General features: G+C 37.7%; 1 protein-coding gene across 1 annotated transcript in view; it reads right to left on the bottom strand.

The window, feature by feature from the left end:
• Positions 1 to 18,539, bottom strand: part of HSD17B4 (hydroxysteroid 17-beta dehydrogenase 4) — a gene marked incomplete at its 5' end in the record, with an annotated part of 55,252 nt that overhangs the window by 29,714 nt on the left and 6,999 nt on the right. Inside the window, 14 exons of the mRNA XM_079548674.1 lie at positions 112 to 215; positions 1,611 to 1,682; positions 2,172 to 2,223; positions 2,625 to 2,858; positions 3,780 to 3,886; positions 9,600 to 9,728; positions 10,514 to 10,538; positions 11,139 to 11,230; positions 13,443 to 13,630; positions 15,871 to 15,955; positions 16,656 to 16,702; positions 16,804 to 16,825; positions 17,844 to 17,903; positions 18,412 to 18,519. Of these exons, the coding sequence (XP_079404800.1) occupies positions 112 to 215; positions 1,611 to 1,682; positions 2,172 to 2,223; positions 2,625 to 2,858; positions 3,780 to 3,886; positions 9,600 to 9,728; positions 10,514 to 10,538; positions 11,139 to 11,230; positions 13,443 to 13,630; positions 15,871 to 15,955; positions 16,656 to 16,702; positions 16,804 to 16,825; positions 17,844 to 17,903; positions 18,412 to 18,519 (1,325 nt within the window). The remainder of the gene's footprint in view (positions 1 to 111; positions 216 to 1,610; positions 1,683 to 2,171; positions 2,224 to 2,624; positions 2,859 to 3,779; positions 3,887 to 9,599; positions 9,729 to 10,513; positions 10,539 to 11,138; positions 11,231 to 13,442; positions 13,631 to 15,870; positions 15,956 to 16,655; positions 16,703 to 16,803; positions 16,826 to 17,843; positions 17,904 to 18,411; positions 18,520 to 18,539) is intronic.

The raw sequence follows: 18,539 nt of genomic DNA, 5'->3' as shown, positions 1-18,539 counted from the left end.
ATTTTGTACTACTCAAATGCCAGCATATCCTTCCTAGTTGAAAGAGCAACTATTTTCTTGAGAATGACAGAATTATTATTACTTTTTTAATACGAATGTGCTTTAACTTACCTTGGCCTTTTCTGATGTTCGTTTTCCACCAAATCCTCCAGCTCCAACAAAAAATAAAGAGAACTGGTTATAGCACACCAGATCCTTTCCACAATAGGTATTCACTGAAAAACAAGAAAAGAGAATGGATGTATACTGTACATTTTTTTTCATATAATTAGCATCTATGGGTACAAGAGAATAGTTCAGACAAGTTAAGAAAAAGACAGTGGTTACACTTCCATCCTGCATTACTGTGAATCACTTCTTGGCTAGTGAAAACTGATCAGCTGTTTTGAATATTATCTTGAATTTGATCTATATGGAAGAACTAAAATTTAAAAATGAGCTATCAAAAAGCTGATGACATTTAAGGTGTTAAAATGCAGTGCTGCAATTAATATTTATTTCAGCATTTCACCCAGCATTAGCAATTCACATAACAGGATAGTCTTGAGCTATAAGATATGAGTTATTAAAAGCTATTAAGAATCCCTAGTATATAAAGCATGCTACCAACTCACACAATGATGTAATACCAGTCTACATCGATTGGTGCACTAAAAGAGCTCCTAAGCAAGTTTTACTTTAAGGTCACTCATTCCTGAAGCTAAACATCTCACACTGAATCATTAAAACTCAGGTTCCTGTTTCCAGTTCGTGCATACTCCGCTCCCTCACACTTTAGACTGAAATTTACCATATTGACAGTAATGCCCACTTTCATTAATGGAAGGAATTTAAATGCCGCCACCATTCTGCTCACAGAAAGAACTCGAAGCCAGGGTGGATGGGCCCTGGGCTGTTTGATCTGGTGAGTGGCAACCCTGCCTACAGCAGGGGGTTGGAACTGGACACGTTTTAAGGTCCCTTCCTTCCTAAGCCATTCTATGATTCCAAGATAGGCTGCTAAAGGAGCAAAACACAACAAGGAGGAACAGAAGGACAGAAACGCCTTCATAAAATTTTATCAGTAACTGGGAAAATAAGAACTTAAGAATGATTAGAGATTCATTCACTATTAATCTACTCCTGCAGTCTATTCCCCCAAGGTACCATGGTATATCATACCTGAAGATTTCAAAATTCAGAAAACAACCACTTAGCAACTTCCAGAAATGTTCTGATCCCTTAACTTGGATATAAGAGAAGGGAAGTTTAGGTGACACGTGTGCTGTTGTTAAAGGGCAGCAGAATCTAAAATGACTGCCTTCACACAGGACTAGCTATTATTAATAAAGAACTTCGTTCAGTTTGCACAGTGCATTATTCCCCTTGCACAGACAGAAAGCAAACCTCTGAAACCTTTTTCCAAAAAACAGCATTCTTAATTTCAATACCTTAACAATGACATTATCTACAGCTATCAGTAATTAGCTCATTTCTCAGCTCTCATTAACATGTAAGAAGATTGAAATAAGATTTTATTATGCAAAGTCTGGCAGTTACTGTTACAGCTAATTAAATACAGAGCCTGTGAAATTCTACTACACTCCTCAGAAAATTATGAACTTTCTCACCATCTATAAGCAAGACTGCTCCAGAACCTTTGTCCAGTAGATCAGCAATAGTTGAAACTGATGTTAATTCACCTGTATGAGAATAAGATCAAATACAAATTTTTGAATCATAAGATTTTGCTTCAAGATTGTTTACAGATCACTAGTTAATACCAGATCAGAGAATCACAGAAATTTGAAGAGGATCATATGATTCCATATGAGTAATAGACCTGCACTTAGTGCATTTTCTTAATAATTAGCTCATTTCTTTTCAGACTTAATTTAAAAACAAAGAAAAACAAAACAAGCAAACGAACAAAAAACAAACAAGTAAAAACCAGCTTTTAGTATTTCAAACATTAGGCATGAGTTTTCTGTGTGTATCATAAGAACATAACACCAGAGGTCTATAACATAGTTTCTTATTTCCTTCAACAGTGCAACAGTTTGCCTTTCTTCTCCTCTACTTCTTGCAATAAATAAAAATATTGAAACACAGCTTCCCTCTTTCTACTTTTAACATGACTATAAAAAAAGTTGGCAGGATGACAAACAAATCAGCAACACAAAAGGACTGACCTGAGGTTGGTAATGGCTTATACAGTTCCAGGTACTGCTCACCATGCAGCATCTATGTAGAGAGAGGCAATGCTACAATAAAAACATGCTCTTTACTCCATTGCTCCCTATTCCCTCTAGTCATTAATGGCAAGGAAATCAGTATTTTAGAATGTGATGAATTGTGTGGTGTTTTGTTCTGTGTTTGTTTTTGTTTTCTTTTTTATCTCCAGCTTCACGTCCAATGCAAGTATTTTCAAAATGATATTTAAGCTTTTTTTTGGTACCATCTCATGAAGATTCAGTTCACATAAGTGCAGTAAATAAGTAATTTTTTATGATGAGCAAACACAAACCACTGAATTTTCCTTTTCTAAAATAGACAGAACTTACTGGTACTACAAATGTGCTAATTAAAGTTAATTTATAGTTACAAGAAGATCAAACAAAATTAGGTACTTAGCTCTTCTATACCTTTGCAAGATCTATATCTAGTCCCGGGATAGAAGGAACACCATCAAACATTGAAGACTGAGCTGGAATAACTCCAAAGGTAGGTAAACAGCAGAACTCCTCACTTCCTTCAAAGAGAAATTTCAGGTGATCTGGATCCTTAGTTGACATTCCCACACCAAGAGCATATAGAATAGGCTCCAAGTGAGTATATTTATACACCTTAGTAGTCAACTTCTGGCCAACAAGGCTCGTCTGAAAATCAATCAGAAATCAGTGTAAAATAAAATTTCATAATACTCAGTAATGCACTTGCACTCTTTCTGTAATTCCCATATCAAGAAAAATCCACATTTGACTGCTTTCTCAAAAGTATAGTTCCATGTAAAAGTGAAGTATGAGCAACAGATACTGTAACACATCATTATTTTTGCTGCAGTACAAGCAACCCTACAATAACTATCTTACTGCAAGCAGTTTATGTTGTAACCTCATACAGCTCTGTGCCCAGCAGTGTGCAAAAGCTTTTTCTCAAAAGACAGTCAATGAAATAGTTAGTACTAATAAAATTGAAAAGAGGAAAAATTAGCTATATTTTAACAAGGAGATGAAGTAAAAATGCACTGCTTAGTGCATATCGTCTGCCTCCCGCTTCCTTACAGGGAATGGAGTGGCAGGCACCAATCTCTGCTGTCTGGTGACCGTGACAGGACTTGAGAGAACAGCACAAAGCTGCATGAGGAAATTGTCTGGTTGGATGTTAGGAAAAGCCACTTCATCAGAGGGTGGTGGGCATAGAACAGGCTCCCCAGGGCAGTCAGTGGTCATAGCTCCACGCTGCCAGAGTTTAAGTGTTCAGACAATGCTCACAGACATAGTGCTTTCATTCTGGGTTGTGCCATGTGGGCCAGCACTTCTACTCAATGATCCTTGCAGGTCTCTTCCAACTTGGGATATTTGGTGAGTCTTATCTGAACCATACCTAACTAAAAAGGCTTACAGAATTTAAAAGCATTTGCATTCTACATTATTCAGTCTATTTAGCCTCAATTTTTCCCATCACCTTCTGTTCTGCAGACAGTAAGCTAGAATAGAAGCTAATCACTAACAGAACAAGTGTTTATGCCCAAGGTTTTCAGCCAGGTTCAAGCATGTCTGGTAGACAGAGGTACTCACTGTGTCAACTGCTGTAGAGGCCAATGATCTAGAACTTGTGGAATTCATAGATATACTCCCTTGTGACTCTATCTGACTTAATGCATCATGCAATACACCTATAGATTCTAGAGAAAGGAATTAAAATTAAAAAAAAAAAAAAAAAACACATTTGAAATCAGACATAAATGAGATACTCTGATTATACACACAACAAACATGGCAGCAAATAAAATTCAGCTTCTCAATTCATTTTTAAACAAATACACATCTGCAATTTGACTGCAGTGCTGTTTTCTACAGACATTTATATAATAGTTGATGGTAAATGCTGTCTACACACGTGTAGTGGTTTTAATCTCAGAGAGCAGCTGAGCAACATGCAGCTACTTTGTTCACTCCCTTTCTCAGAAGAAAAGGAGAGCTCATGTATTGAGATAAGGACAGGTTACTAGGTAGAGCAAAAGCTGTTTATGCAAGCAAAGTGAAACAAGAAATTTATTTGTTATCTCCCATCAGCAAGCAGATATACAGCCATCTTCAGAAAAGCAGGGGTCATTGTGTGAAATGGAAAACACTATCACTTCAGACATCAGCACTACCCTTCCCACCCACATTGTTCTCCACCTCCATCTTCTATTACTAAGTATCACAGTTTAGGTCAGCTGTCCTGGTTCCGTCCCTCCCAGTTTTTAATGCACCTGCAGCCCCTAACCTGTAGGGTAGCACGAGAAGCAGAAAAGTCTCTGTGCCAGGACAGAACTAAAAGCTAGAATATTGGTGTGTTATCACCTCTGTTTTCATCTCAAACCCAAAGCACAGTGCAATATGAGCCTCTGCAAAAAAAAAAATTAACTCTATTTCAGAGAAGACTGGGACAACCTGCTCCATCAGGTCTGCTCTGAGTAATCAGCTACAAGACCTGGTGTCTGAAATACCACCAACAGTAAATACTTTGCTTTTAATTCCCTGAACAACAGTACTCAGAAGATATTAGGAGTTATTTTTCAACTGTTTCAAAAGTAAGCACCTGAAAGTTAGTACTGTTCGTATTCTAATATTTGTCGTAAAGGTAACACATCATCCTGGTGGCTGATTTCTTTCCTAAATGATTACACAAACAAACAAGAAAAAAAAAACAAAAAAACAACAAAAAGCCCTTCAGACTGAGGCTTGGCTAATGTCAAAATTACAAGAAAGATGATGCATGGAATTCAGCTCTGGTAAAGGCAAAGTATCAAGAACAGCTTGCTTCTCTTGGTCCCTCATAACACAGTATGGCTAAATGACATTTCTCCCACAGTTATTAGACTATGAAGCATATCATTCAATGCAATCACACAGCCTGTGTGGAACAATCAGGGGATCAGGCCAGCATAGGTTCATGAAAGTCAGGTCCTGCTTGACCAACCCAGTCTCCTTCTATGATCGAGAGACCTGCCTGGTGGATGAGAGAAAGGCTATGGATATAGTTTACTTAGTCTGTAGTAAAGCCTTTGACTGTGTCTCCTGCATATTCTCCTGGAGAAGTCCGTGGCTTGATCAAGCATAGCCTCTGCTGGATAAAAAACTAGGTGGAGGTCTGGGCCCAGGGAGTGGTGGTGAATGGAGGTAAACCCAGCTGGAGACTAGACATAAGTGATGTGCATCAGGAGTCAGTACTGGAGCCATCCCTGTTTAGTATCTTGTTGATGATCTGGATGAGGGGATTGAGAAATTCACAGATGACACCAAGCTGGGTGGAAGTGCTGATTTGTCTAAGGGTAGGAAAGTCCAACAGAGGGATCTGTACAGGCTGGACTGACAGACTGAGGTCAATGGGTGAAGTTCAACAGGACCACGTGTCAGATCCTGCACTTTGGTCACAGTAACTCGATGTCTGCAGAGTGGCTGGAAAGGTACATGGAAAAGAAGGAGGAGTGTTAGCTGACAGCCAGCTGAACATATGCCAGCTGTTTGCTCAGATGGCCAAGACGACCAATGGCATCTTGGCTTGTATCAGAAATAGTGCAGTCAGCAGAAGCAAGGAAGTAATCATCCCTCTGCACTCAGTGCTGGTGAGTGCACCTTTAGTACTGTGTTCAGTTTTGGGCCCCTTACCACAAGAAAGGCATCCAGGCCCTGAAGCATGTTTGAAGGTAATAAAGCTGGTGAAGGGTTAGGAACAAAAGTCTTATGAGAATGGCTGAGGGAGCTGGGATTGTTTAGTCTGGGGAAGAGGAGTCTCAGAGAAGCCCTCATGGCTCTGTGCGACTACCTGAAAGGAGTCTGTAGTAAGGTGGAGGTCAGTCACATTTTCCAGGTATCTAGCGATATAATGAGAGGTAATGGCCTTAAGTTGCATCAGGAGAGATTTGGGTTGGATACTAAGAAAAAAAAATTCTTCTCAGAAAAATTCATAAGGCATCGGAACAGGCTGCCCAATGAATCAGTGGAGTCACCGCCCCTGGTTCAGTAAATGTGTTGGTGTGGCACTGAGGGACAGGGTTTAGTGGGTGGTGGTGATGGGTTGACAGTTGGAGTAGAAGAACTTAGTGGTCCTATCCAACCTTAACGATTCTACAACATAGAACTTCCCTAGTCAAAAACCTCCCTATATTACTTTTGTCTTCCAGAGACTGCTAGCATGAAATTGAAGTGACTCAACATATTAATTCATTTCAGTCTTCACTGGAATTCTGTTGCTTGGCGTAACAAGCTAGACTAGCACCTACAGCATTAGATTTACAGTGAAATTCTAGCAGTTGATCAGCTGTCAGTCCCTTGTGTGAGGCAGTTACACTTTAAAAGCTGTAGCAAATCAAACTTTTGCAGTAAGAAGTACAAAGGTTGTGATTAGGTACATTGTTATGAGCTAATAGCTGGCCAGAAATGGAAGATTACAAATGCACTGATAAGTAAGGTTTTTACACAAGTACAAACTCGACTTTTCAGTAATCTTCAAACTGTCCTGATGAGCATTCATTTTGAGCACTGAAGTAAAATAGGGAAAAGGAATTGCAGATTCTATGCGTTCTAGATTAATTTGCTATGTACTAGAGAACAGCCTTTTAAATGTGTCAGCTGGTGAGAATACTCAAGTACCTAGACAGCCTATAAGAAATTTTTAAAAAAACATGTAAATACAAGAGCATACTGAAGACATCCAAGATGCCAGATTTAGCTAAAATGTCTCATCTTTTCACAGTGGTGGTAAAAACTGAGGCAGTGAGAGAAAAAAAAATTTACTCATAAGAGTGGCAGAGAATACAACATACAAAATTCATCATTTTCCTAAAAAACAAAACAACTAAAACTACTAATTTGTGCAACACACACTGCACTTACTATATTGTACAGACCGCACAATCTGCAAGACAAATTATTTTTCACCTGTCTCACAGCAGAGTTTAAACTTTGCCTCTTTGTTACAGAAAGAAACTGACCAGCACTAGCAGAAAGAGCCAACACACCAATATGCAACTGTGACCAACTACAGGAGACCACACATTCAGAAGCTTCTGTGTCATATCTAATACAGTTTTCTGCTTACACACAGGAGTCCCAGACCCCTAAGAGCCAGCTGCAAATGAGTCTAATCAATAATTTTCTAGCACAAGCTAAGTCAAGCCACATTATTTTGCAGCCGTTGCTGCCGAAGAGCATTACACAGAGCTGGTTACAGTGGACTGTCTGACATAAAGGAAAGTGGAAAGTCACTGTGACTTAGTTCTATGCCCCGACCCCATGGACCAGACTATGCTGTGCTTATTTTCTTGAATGACTGCTGAGTTTGCTCTGAATTGGTAAAAATAAAAGCTATGAGTTTAGTTTAATCGTTAGTGATATAACATCATTCCTACAAATCAGGAAAAAGCTCTGACACGAGACACTGCAGATTCACTGCATTTTCATGTTGGGTTATATATATAGTCACGTTTCAGTATTGGTAAAGAGAATGTGGGAGAATCAGCAAAACTGATTCTTCCATTTCTTTGTCTTCCCAATGGTTAAATTCTCATGCAGCTTGTTAAGAGAAAAAATGAAAAATAAAAATATACCTGTTCTCAGGTTTTCCTGCATTAAAAAGGCACCCTGCAGTGATTATGCAAGTAATCGTATCTTTTACTAGATAACAGGGCAGTACCTGTAACTGAGTGGGAATGCAGAGGAACTGCCAGAGCTTCTCCAGGTACATTAAGGACTAAGCCTGTAAAGCTTAGGGAAGATCTATAGAGATCAGACACTTGAAGCATCAAAAGCAAGGTGAAACAGGCACAGTCAGTTACTCACACCAACTGTGTCACCTTTAAAGGGTAAGGAGAGGAGTTGGTGCCGAAGACTACACTGCACAATCAGCAGCTGCTCTATAAAGATGTGCTTTTCTGAGCCCATTACTGTGATAACTCAGAAACTTCAAAACCTGTTGAATCAGCCATCAACTGTGAAATCAAGTGACAATTAGCTATTTCCTATTCTTTAAGGTAGCACAAACCCTATAAAAATTCTCTTACACATGATTTTTTTTTTTTCCTTGATATGCTTTATATACCAAGAGAAAAAGTTAAGCTAAGAAACTGAAAAGGCGCGTAAAGTAAAAAGAAAAAAAAAAAGAAAATAGAATTCAATCTTCTTAAATTCGTTTTAAGAAAAATGCTTCTCAACTTTTTTCTTTTGAAAATAATAAAATTAATGAAGTACATGGGACAAGTTGGAGAACAGATCAGAGCTTTACAGCTGAAATGACATTTTCATAAGCACCATTCCATAGCAGGAGAGCTAACATTTATAAACCTCACATACACTTGGAAATGGGATATCTGCAGTGGGATAACAGTGAAAACAGTACAGTGACAGAGAACCGCTGTATGACTTACATCCCTCCATCAATACATGCGGGAAAGGGAAAATTCTGTCGTTCTAGTTTTGTTTTAGACAGCTAAAAGCACATCCCTAAAGTTCTGTTAAAACCCCTAGTAGACTTCAAGACCAACAGTTTAAGCATCTACTGAGCTTTCCAGCAATTTAAGTATCTCTGATGTTTAACAGACACTGTACAGAGGATGCCCTTTTCCCTTTTCTCCAAAACATGTGCACTGTGGCATTTCCTAATTTAACAAATACTCAGTTCTTGGCCTAAATAAACACAAGCATAATAATTAAGCACTCACAATTTAACTCATATTAACAACAGACAAAGATAGCATCTTGAGAATAAAAAATAAACCATCAAAATTAAATTTACACAGATAAGACAATGAAGACACAGTTCGGAATTTGAAAGCAAAGCAAATATGGTAATGAAAATATCAGAGTCATTTTGGCATAAAACAGAGACAATAGCAGGAAGGAAAATGAGGAAGATAGCAGAAAGGACACAAAGCATTGGAAGACATTGGTAAAGGGGCTGATGCTGTTCAGGAACTGAAGTCAGTGTGATAAGCTTCTTCACTGTTTATACCACTACTTATACCAACCAGACAGCTTATTGGTATGGAAAAGTCCACCAGATACAAAGATTCCAGAACTGAAAAGAATGTGTGACCTCTCCATTACACTGCTTACTACCTGTATTTGTGTCCAATCAAGTAATACATTATCTCTAATCTGGCTGTAATACATAGAATGGCAGTAACATCACATACATAGAAAACTGTCTTAATTATACAAGTGAAAGCTTCCTTTACAAGATCATACTATGTTGAAACAGTGAGTGGTTAATATTACACATTTACAATAGAATTAATCAATTTTGTAGTGTATTGGAAGTCTTAGTAGATGCACGTAAAAAAAGAAGTATTCAGTTCAATGCAGTTAGAGCCTGCTTGCTCTAACTGTCAAGATTATCAGAATTCCCTTTACCTTGGATACTTCTTGGTTTGCTGGCATTATTGAAGTCACAGACCTTCTCCCACTTATCTCTCACTGACTCGGGAGTCATTGGCTGATCTTTTCCTCTGACAATAGCACCCAAGGATCTCTCCCAGCGCACTAATTAGAAGAGTAGTAAAGGGATACATTGATAAGAGAGCTAAAGCTGGTTGTCATGGCACAAAGCAAAAAGCCATTTATTTCTTCAAAGTACTCTTCCTCTACACCACTACTTTCAAGACAGGACACTTCAGTCTAACTTTACAGTATAACTTAAACCTGGAATAAAAAGACTCACCGGTTTTCATTAATATTTAGAAATGCAATAGCAGTGATCTTACATTACATTAAAGCCAACAATGGGCTGCCTGTTTGAAATATAACATCAGGTTTAGAATACTGTCTAGTGAAACATAGCTACTGTGCATTTACACTCTTTTCTGACATGATTTTTTTAAATGATTGGCTAGTTAGGAATTTTCTGAAAACTGTATAGAAAATGCAAAAGTCATCTGCTATATGTGAAAAATGTTAATACCAATAGCCATTAACAGTCCCTGCAGCCATATTTTAATACTGCAATTTGAGATAAATTGTTAATGGCTAACGCAAAATCATTTCTGGGAAGATACAGATTCACTGGATTACGATTAACCAAGAGTTATATGTTATTTAGGTAGATTTCTAATTATCACTAATCAGCTCAAAGTATTTCAGAACACTTTCTTAAATTACCCATTTCTCCCATGTATCGTGTAACTTCTAACTTCTACTTTAAATAAACAATTCCCTCAGAATGCTAATAAAAAATAAAATTGTCTAAACCAGAGACTTACTGCAAAAGTTTGTATGTTTGTTGCCAAATCAAAACTTTTTATTGCAATCTTGCAACAGAAAGTACTTACATTTCCCAATCCATCCTGCTCCCACCTGCAAAAAGAAAAATAATAATAATAAAAACATCATCAGCTTATCACATCACTACACAAACTTTCCATAACATAGGGAAACAGAACTATTCCTCAGAACAAAAACATAATAAAAATTTCTGAACTACCATTAATTGCATCTAACAGTTTAAACAATGGAATGTAAGCAACATAAAGTTTAAAGAATAACAGTTTCCCTTCAATTTAAGAGCCATCAGTTTGATGACAGTACTTACAATGCAACCCACAACTAATTCATCCTTCCTGCCAATTCACTTGTATGTTTGAATGATTCATAAAAATACAAACTTTGTTGTGAAGTGACTGCTTTACAATCCTTTTAAACATACAAGGTTACAATAAGAATTTTAGCAAGCAATCAGTAATAATGTGGGCACTCTCCAGAATTTGACAAGGTTGCTTTTGACATACATATCATAAACAGCACAACTTGTTCTGTCTGTGTTTAGCATGTCTCATCTTACTTGACAATTCAGTTTCAGCAAAGAGGTTATGACTGCACAAGCAAAAGACTGACTTTCAGCCAGCAAGGTGGTAGAAGGGAGGAGTCGAAAAAGCAAAAAGAAAAGAGAAAAAATACCTCAAAGAGACTGCCATTCTCCATACAGCTCTCATGGCAAAGCCAAAGAACTAAGGGAGCAACATACTCTGGTTTGAATGCATCAATGAGATCTAGAACAAATTGAAGAAAAGGAAATCATAAAACAGAAATACTGTGTGACTACACCACGTTGTCCTTACTTAACACCTTCTGATGATGAATGGCAGAGACAAAGAAAGTTTAATAAAGAGTATTCTGCCATAAGAGGAAAGGATGAACAAAACTAGAAGATTCGCTGTAAAATCATTCAACACAAACAACAGTGTATGCCTCCACACCAAACCATGGTGGTTCTGAACCACCTAAAAGCTAGGAGCTCTAACCCCCAGACTGCAAGGCCAGAAACCTTCCTAAATTTCCAGTTGACTAGCAATCCGAAAGAAGGACAAGTCACCCAGACATAAACCTGACAGAAATGTACCTGAGCAATTTCCCTTTCTTATTCAATTTCTTATTGATTTATAACTTCCAGATAATGGGAACACTTGCAGCTGCTATTTGAGGAAGATTCCATCTCAAAATGCCAAAATCACCCAATGAGATATTGGGTATTACCAATCATACTAATTTTACATATCAACAGATTATTATTTTTTTTTTAATTCATATGGTCACCTGGCACAAAAGAAAACAATCTTAAAGTGGAGAAATTACCAAGGACCAAAACTGGTTGTCCAGATAGCTCTAACCACATTCTACCCACTTCCTGAAAATGAGGAGTTGGAAATGTCTGGCATTACCTACACTTCTTTAACAACATGATGAAGTAATACAAGTTCAGTTTTATAAGTTCCACACGGGTAACAGAAAACACAACTGCATTTAATATGGAAGTTTCTAAATATGTCTTAGAAGCTGCAGTTTTTGCTGAAGTATGGTACACTACAACACAAAACCACAAAAGTTAGCACTTGAGTGCCATCACTAATGTTATTGGTCCACTATTAAATAAATTAAGAAACAGCTGATAGTTTGTTGAGATTTAAAAAAAACAAAACAAAACTACATTTACAGTCCCAGGATTAACAAAATTGAATGGACCAAATAAAACATTGACAACTGTTGTTACACTACAATACAGCTGCTTGCAGACATCTAAGGGTAGCTAAGAAGGAAGTATTAAGATTACAAGCTTAATTTTACAGGACATGTGAAAATATTTTAAAGGGAGACAGCCAGGTATGGAATTAATGATCACAGTTTTAGGTATCTTACAGGGAGACCTAATGACCTCACTCTACTTAAAATGACTGAGAAAGAAGATTAGGAGGAGGTGGATTTATTACTCTGTGTAAAAATTTTCATGAGATTTATCTGCTGAACACTTCTTTAAGCTTCAGGAGCTCATGGCCACAAACTTAACAATTCCACACCTCTTTAAGTGCCATTTGGAGCCTATAGAGACATCAGATTTTCTGATCACTTGCACTACTTAGATCTAAGGCAGAATACTTTGCACAGAACTTAACCAGTGAAATAAAATCGTGTATTCAATATATGCAAAATACACGCAACATACAATACAATATACACACACGTACAAACTCTTTGTTATCTTATGTTTGAAATATTTATTTTGCTGGCTATGAACCGTCTACAACGAGGTAAAAGAACCAGGGGGGTGAAATAAGCTGACAAGATGACATTCTGGGAACAATTTCTTTACAAAGAGGTTCTTTTTCATCAAATTCCTTTTGCTTCTCCAGTCATTTCCAAAGTACATAAACAGTCTGTTCATACTAAATTTATACTTTGCATACAGCTGTCTCCCACAGCTTGCTCTATTAGTGACTTCTAAAGTGCAGTGTTTTGTTAAAACCTGTCCAAGCATTCAAAGTTGTGCAATACAGAAAAATGTATTAGGCAACTTAGTTATTATCACTAATGCTGATCAAGAAACAAAGGGGTATGCACGTGATATGTTGTGCAAAAAATTGTATCTGTAAATCTCAGAACTGGAAGTGCACATAGCATAGGCACACGTGTGACCCTACAACTAATAAAATAAACAAGCATTTCCACTATTTAAGAAAGTCTTGGAAGGGAATGTAACTAAAGCCATGAAAGATGGGGTTGTTTTTACGAATTATAAAGTTACTTCATATCTTGGTGCAGAAAACAAGGACTCCTTATAACAAAGTAGGCTGATTGTTCAAAGACAAGAAGAAAAAAAATGAGCAATTTCTAAAGTGCAAGGGATTGGCTTTTTTAGTAAGAATGTTAGTTGTGCTTCAATCCACTGTCTAAATGTATGTCTAAAAACATACACCTCAAATAATTCACCTTGTGGCATGACAGTCTGGGTCAATCTGGATCCAGCAGTGGGTGCAATGGTGTTGCAGTGGATGTTATACTTCCGGCCTTCAATTGCAATCGTGTTTGACAGACCCAAAAGGCCAAGTTTTGCAGCACTGTAGTTGGCCTGACCAAAGTTTCCATATATTCCAGCAGCTGAAGAAGTCATAATTATTCTTAGGAGAAGAGAAAAAGAATAAGTTATTTCATGTTATTTAATTATTGACAGCAAAATGAAAGTGTGGAAATAAGAATCAAAACAATTTTTTTTTTTTGCCAAAAACCGATGCCTTTTTAATGTTTGACTGATGGATAATATTGGACAAATCTTGAGTTGTCAAAGCAGCAAAACAACCAATAAAGTCACGAACCTTTCTGAGTTATATTGTGAAACTAGAATACACGCCCTCTTACAATAAATTATGATGTAGAAAGAGGTATTTTCATCATACAGTTCTAGCTGTATTTCAAATTACGATATCAATAACAATTGGCTTTAGTGGTCAGGACAAATTATTTCATTGAAAATGCCTTCACTTTAACATACTTGGTAACACATGAAGAAACATTATTACAGAATTCACAGAAAATTTCAAAGAATCCTATTGTCTATTAACTACCTAAAAGAGGAAGATGACAAGGTCTTGTATTGTGCTGTCCCTTAACGTTACTGTAGAGATGACCAAACTGCTCACTAGAAACATCTAAAACACCTGCAGTTTATGCAAGGATTGCCCTACTAGTAGTGGCTCTAACTTTATTATGTTGGCCCATGAGGTCAGAGTTGGATGTTGGTGACAAAGAAGTAGGGGCTGGAACTTCCCACTGATATTCCATTACATGCTGTTGCCATGCAACAGATGGCAGCAGAGGGGCACTCTGACACAACGGCATCTGACATGGAAGTGTGTATGAAGCAAAAGTGTGTCACTGAATTCCTCCCTGTGGAAAAAAATGGCACCCACTGACATTCACTGATGCTCTCTGAATGTTTATGCACACCAGAGGTGGCTGTCAGTAAAGTGAAGTGGTGAGTGGTGCTTTTCAGCAGTGGTGACAGCAGGTCTTCTGCTGGTGCAGGTTTTTCTGAGCACTGCATGCAGACTTGTTCATTGCTGGCAAAAATACTCAGCTAACAGTGGTGATCACATTGAAAAATAATGTCTTGTAGCTAAGAACATGCCCTATCGAGTTGTGTTACTGCGCTCCTTGTTTCTGTTGTCATTTCCACAGAAATAAGTAGGAGGCCTTACTTTCAGAGCAACCTACATAGCTGTTTCGAGGCAAGATAGTTTTTTCAGAAAATACGTCTTCTCAAAAAACAGAATGCAAAAAGTGTCTTCATCCTCACCATCAAAAGAAGGCTTATCAGAATCAGTTCTACATTACTGTAAACATGCCACATATCTGAGATCAAGCCATTTGCCTCACTGGCAACAACCCATTGTTTTTTATCTAAACAGAGATTACAGCTCAGTATTATCAAGATGAAAAAAATCTATACAAAATAGGCATTTTGAAAATGGCACAAGAAAGGCTAAGACTGGCTAAGTGGCAGGGGAGGTCAAGGGCAGCAAGCGGACAGTTGGACTGGATGATCTTACATGATTCTAAGAAAGCTTCTTTATTTATATTAACAGCAAAAGGAAGATTTTTAGGAACGAGAAAAGGGAAAACGCAGGGCTACTACTGAATGAAGTTGGTGCTCTAGTAACTGAGCACACTGAGAAGGTGAAGTTACTGAATGCCTTCTTTGCTTCAGCCTTTACTGCTGAGAATCCCAGACCCTGGAAAAGAGAGAGTCTGGAAAAAGGGAGAAGTCCCCTCCGTCTAAAAGAACCTGGTCAGAGATTGTCTTGGCAAATTTGAGGCACACAAATCCATGGGCTCCAACAGGTGCACCTGTAAGTGCTGACAGAGCTGGCAGAAGTGATTTCCAAGACATCCTCTGTCATTGAAAAGTCACAGAGAATGGGAAAAGTGACTGAAGACTGGAGGAAAGCCAATGCCACTCCAGCCTTTAGAAAGAACAAAAAGGAGGAAGTAGGAAACTACAGGCCGGTCAGCCCTAACTTCATCCTTGGGAAGCTGAATGTCATCTCCAAGCAAGTTGAAGTAGAAGGACCTCCTAGAATTGCAGTAACAAGCAACTAATACACATTTCCAATGAGTCCTAATGAATTGAAACATTTGTACAACCCTACAGCTCTAGTCTGGGATATCTTCACCTATGCAGATAGAAACTGTAAACATAGCAGTGAAGGGAGCAGAAAGGAAAGCTTTCCTACTGGGAGAGATTTTGTTTCATCCCATTGACAGTGAAAGAAAAGGGTGCAAAAAATCCTTCACTTTCAAGGCATGCATCAGTCTGTGACTTCCTAGTGAAAAAAAATATATATGACACATAAAATCTTACCTGCCATATTTCTGATTTTTCATGTGATTCCATGCAGCTCGAGTGACCAGGAATGATCCCCTCAAATGAATTCTATGAATAATATCTAGGAACAAATCAATGACCATGTAATAAACCTATAATTTCATCTGCATATTTGAAATACATAATTTGTTTTTTCCTTCATGACAAAATAGCACTCTCTTCTCAAATGGTGTGTAGTATAATCTGAGCATATGCTGACCATGCTTTCCTCCTCTTGTATGGGAACATTGAACAATATGCCCTTGAACAAGCTCTACAGAAGCTACGACATTTTTAAAGAGCTCTGCTCAATGTTTTATCACTACCTACCACCTCACTGAAGGTTTCTTCTGACCTTCTGTCCTTTGGAACTTCATTTTCTTCCTTTTGTCATTAGTTGTGGATATTCTAAGCCTGTTTAGCGTTCAGTCACAACTGGCACTAGGAATGTATTGCAGTCACAAAAACTATTGTTGTTTTTTTTGTTTGTTTTGTTTTTTACACGTCTCTTTTTCATTTTCACTCAGAAAATGGGAGTGGCAGCTAGAGCCCTTCCTCCCTTTTCAAAATTCGTCCATCTACCATGCCTTCCAGATCAAGTTTACAAGCTAAACACAAGGCAGCTGAACACAAGTAACTTACCACGAAACTTTCAGGGCAAACATAACTGTTTGATCTGGCACAGACAGACTTTCCCCTCCTCTCTTCCTCCCTGTCTAAGTGGGGGAGATGTACCTTCCGTCTTCAACACATACAGTACATCTCAAAGCTTATCAACTCACCCCAGTCTTCATCACTTATCCGAACAAATGAACGATCTCTTAGAATTCTAGAAAACATCATTAAGAGAACAAAAATGAAAAATGAAACAGAGTTTATTCAGAAGTGACATGCCAAAGATGTACAGACAGTAACTTCAGGTTCACTTACCCAGCATTGTTTATAACAATATCTGCAAAAAAAGAAAATTTAACTAAATGAGTGCACTGACAAAATATAACCTTACTTTCATCATTTTCCAATTAAAAAACAAAAAAACAAAAAAAACCCCAAGCAACCACATATAGAAAAGTTAAAAACTGCACAAGCCATGTTCTATTCCACAGCACCCTCTTCTAGTTAAGAAAATAATTGAGAAAAGACAAAATATTTGAGTACTGGCAAATCTCAGCATAATAACAAAACAGAGCTTTAGAGAGGAAAAGCTGACAAGTGCTGGCTAACTGGGAATACATTTCCTACAGGATGCAGTCATCCTGCTCAGTTTTACAGCTTACTTTATATTCCACAGTGCTCCAGATATCAGTTTGTACTACCATCTTTGTCACAGTAATCTCAAACGAAAGCTAGAAGCACCACAGCGTTGCAGAGCCACTTCAACAACTTGGATCAAAACCGACTTTTGATCAAGTACTTAATTTCGCTCTTCTTTCTTTTTGATCATAAATTTTAGCCATATAAGAATGGGCTAAAATAACATAAACATCACGAGTAAGCAGTGGCAATCACATGCAAAACAGGATTTTTACTTGCTAGACAAAATACTTCAGTACTTTTTTTTTGAAATTACACTTGGAGCATTTGGATCTTCACATAGGCAAAGAAGCTTCCAGAAAATGACAGCCTCTCTGATTCTTCATCTCAGCTATTTATTCAGTGTTATGCAGCTAGCTATAATAATTGACAGGAGGTGTACTTTGAGACAGAAACTATTAACCATTACTTAAGTACTAAAATTTGGCAGGGCAGGAAAATGGGAATCCTATACTGAGCCTTAGAATTGTGCTAAAAAGTATCAAAAACTGAGAAAAGATATCTATTCAGATTTAGAAAGCAGCAAGTCTTAACAGTCTAAGGAGATCAAGAGCTTTCTTCTAATGTCAAGCTGTACTTCATACACTTGTTAACTGCAGTGTTTATAATGGTTCTGTACTCACAAACAAGTTAAGACAAGAATTATGCAACTGTACCTATCCTCCCAAAAGCTTCAAGTGCTGACTTCACAAGCTTTTCACCATCTTCCACTGAATCTGTAAGAAAAAAGTAAATTTCAGTAAGTGAGCTAGATGCACTGCACTTCCAGAATACTAATTCCACATATCTCAGAAGATGAATTGCATAAAACCCCAATATAAAATAAATCTCGTCATCGCTTGCACGTGGCCTAAAGCATACTGTGCTCAGTAAGTCTTAGTGATGCAATCTTTGGCACTGCAAGATAAACAAGCCAGACAAGTAAGAAATGTCCATACCATATTTTGCCTCTGACAACTGCAGGTAGATAGGTTTTCAGTGATCCAATGTTGAGACAGCACATCAGAAAAAAAGGTATTGCTAAAAGAATATTAACTAGAAAACTGTTTATGCATTTGCTTTTAACACCTTGGCTGCCTTGCTCCAGCTTACAGTCCATCCATTTCATTCATATGGTATTGGCAAGCTTAAAGCAGTCTTTTATTAAGCAGTGTGAACCTTCCTTTTAAGATGTCTACTGTGCCTACTGACAGACCATTGAGCTAGTCTGGAAGAACAACATACCATAATTGGGTACTGCTTTCCCACCATTTGCTCTGATTTCACTGACAACTTTGTCAGCAGCTGAGGAGCTCTTGCCATATCCCTTGAAGTCACCTCCAAGATCATTCACTGTGTAAAAAGGAAATATT

This window comes from Tetrao urogallus, assembly GCF_951394365.1.
Source record: "Tetrao urogallus genome assembly, chromosome: Z".
Taxonomy (NCBI): Eukaryota; Metazoa; Chordata; class Aves; order Galliformes; family Phasianidae; genus Tetrao; species Tetrao urogallus.
Note: the sequence above shows the minus strand (reverse complement) of the source record. Positions and strands in the feature narration are given on the sequence as shown.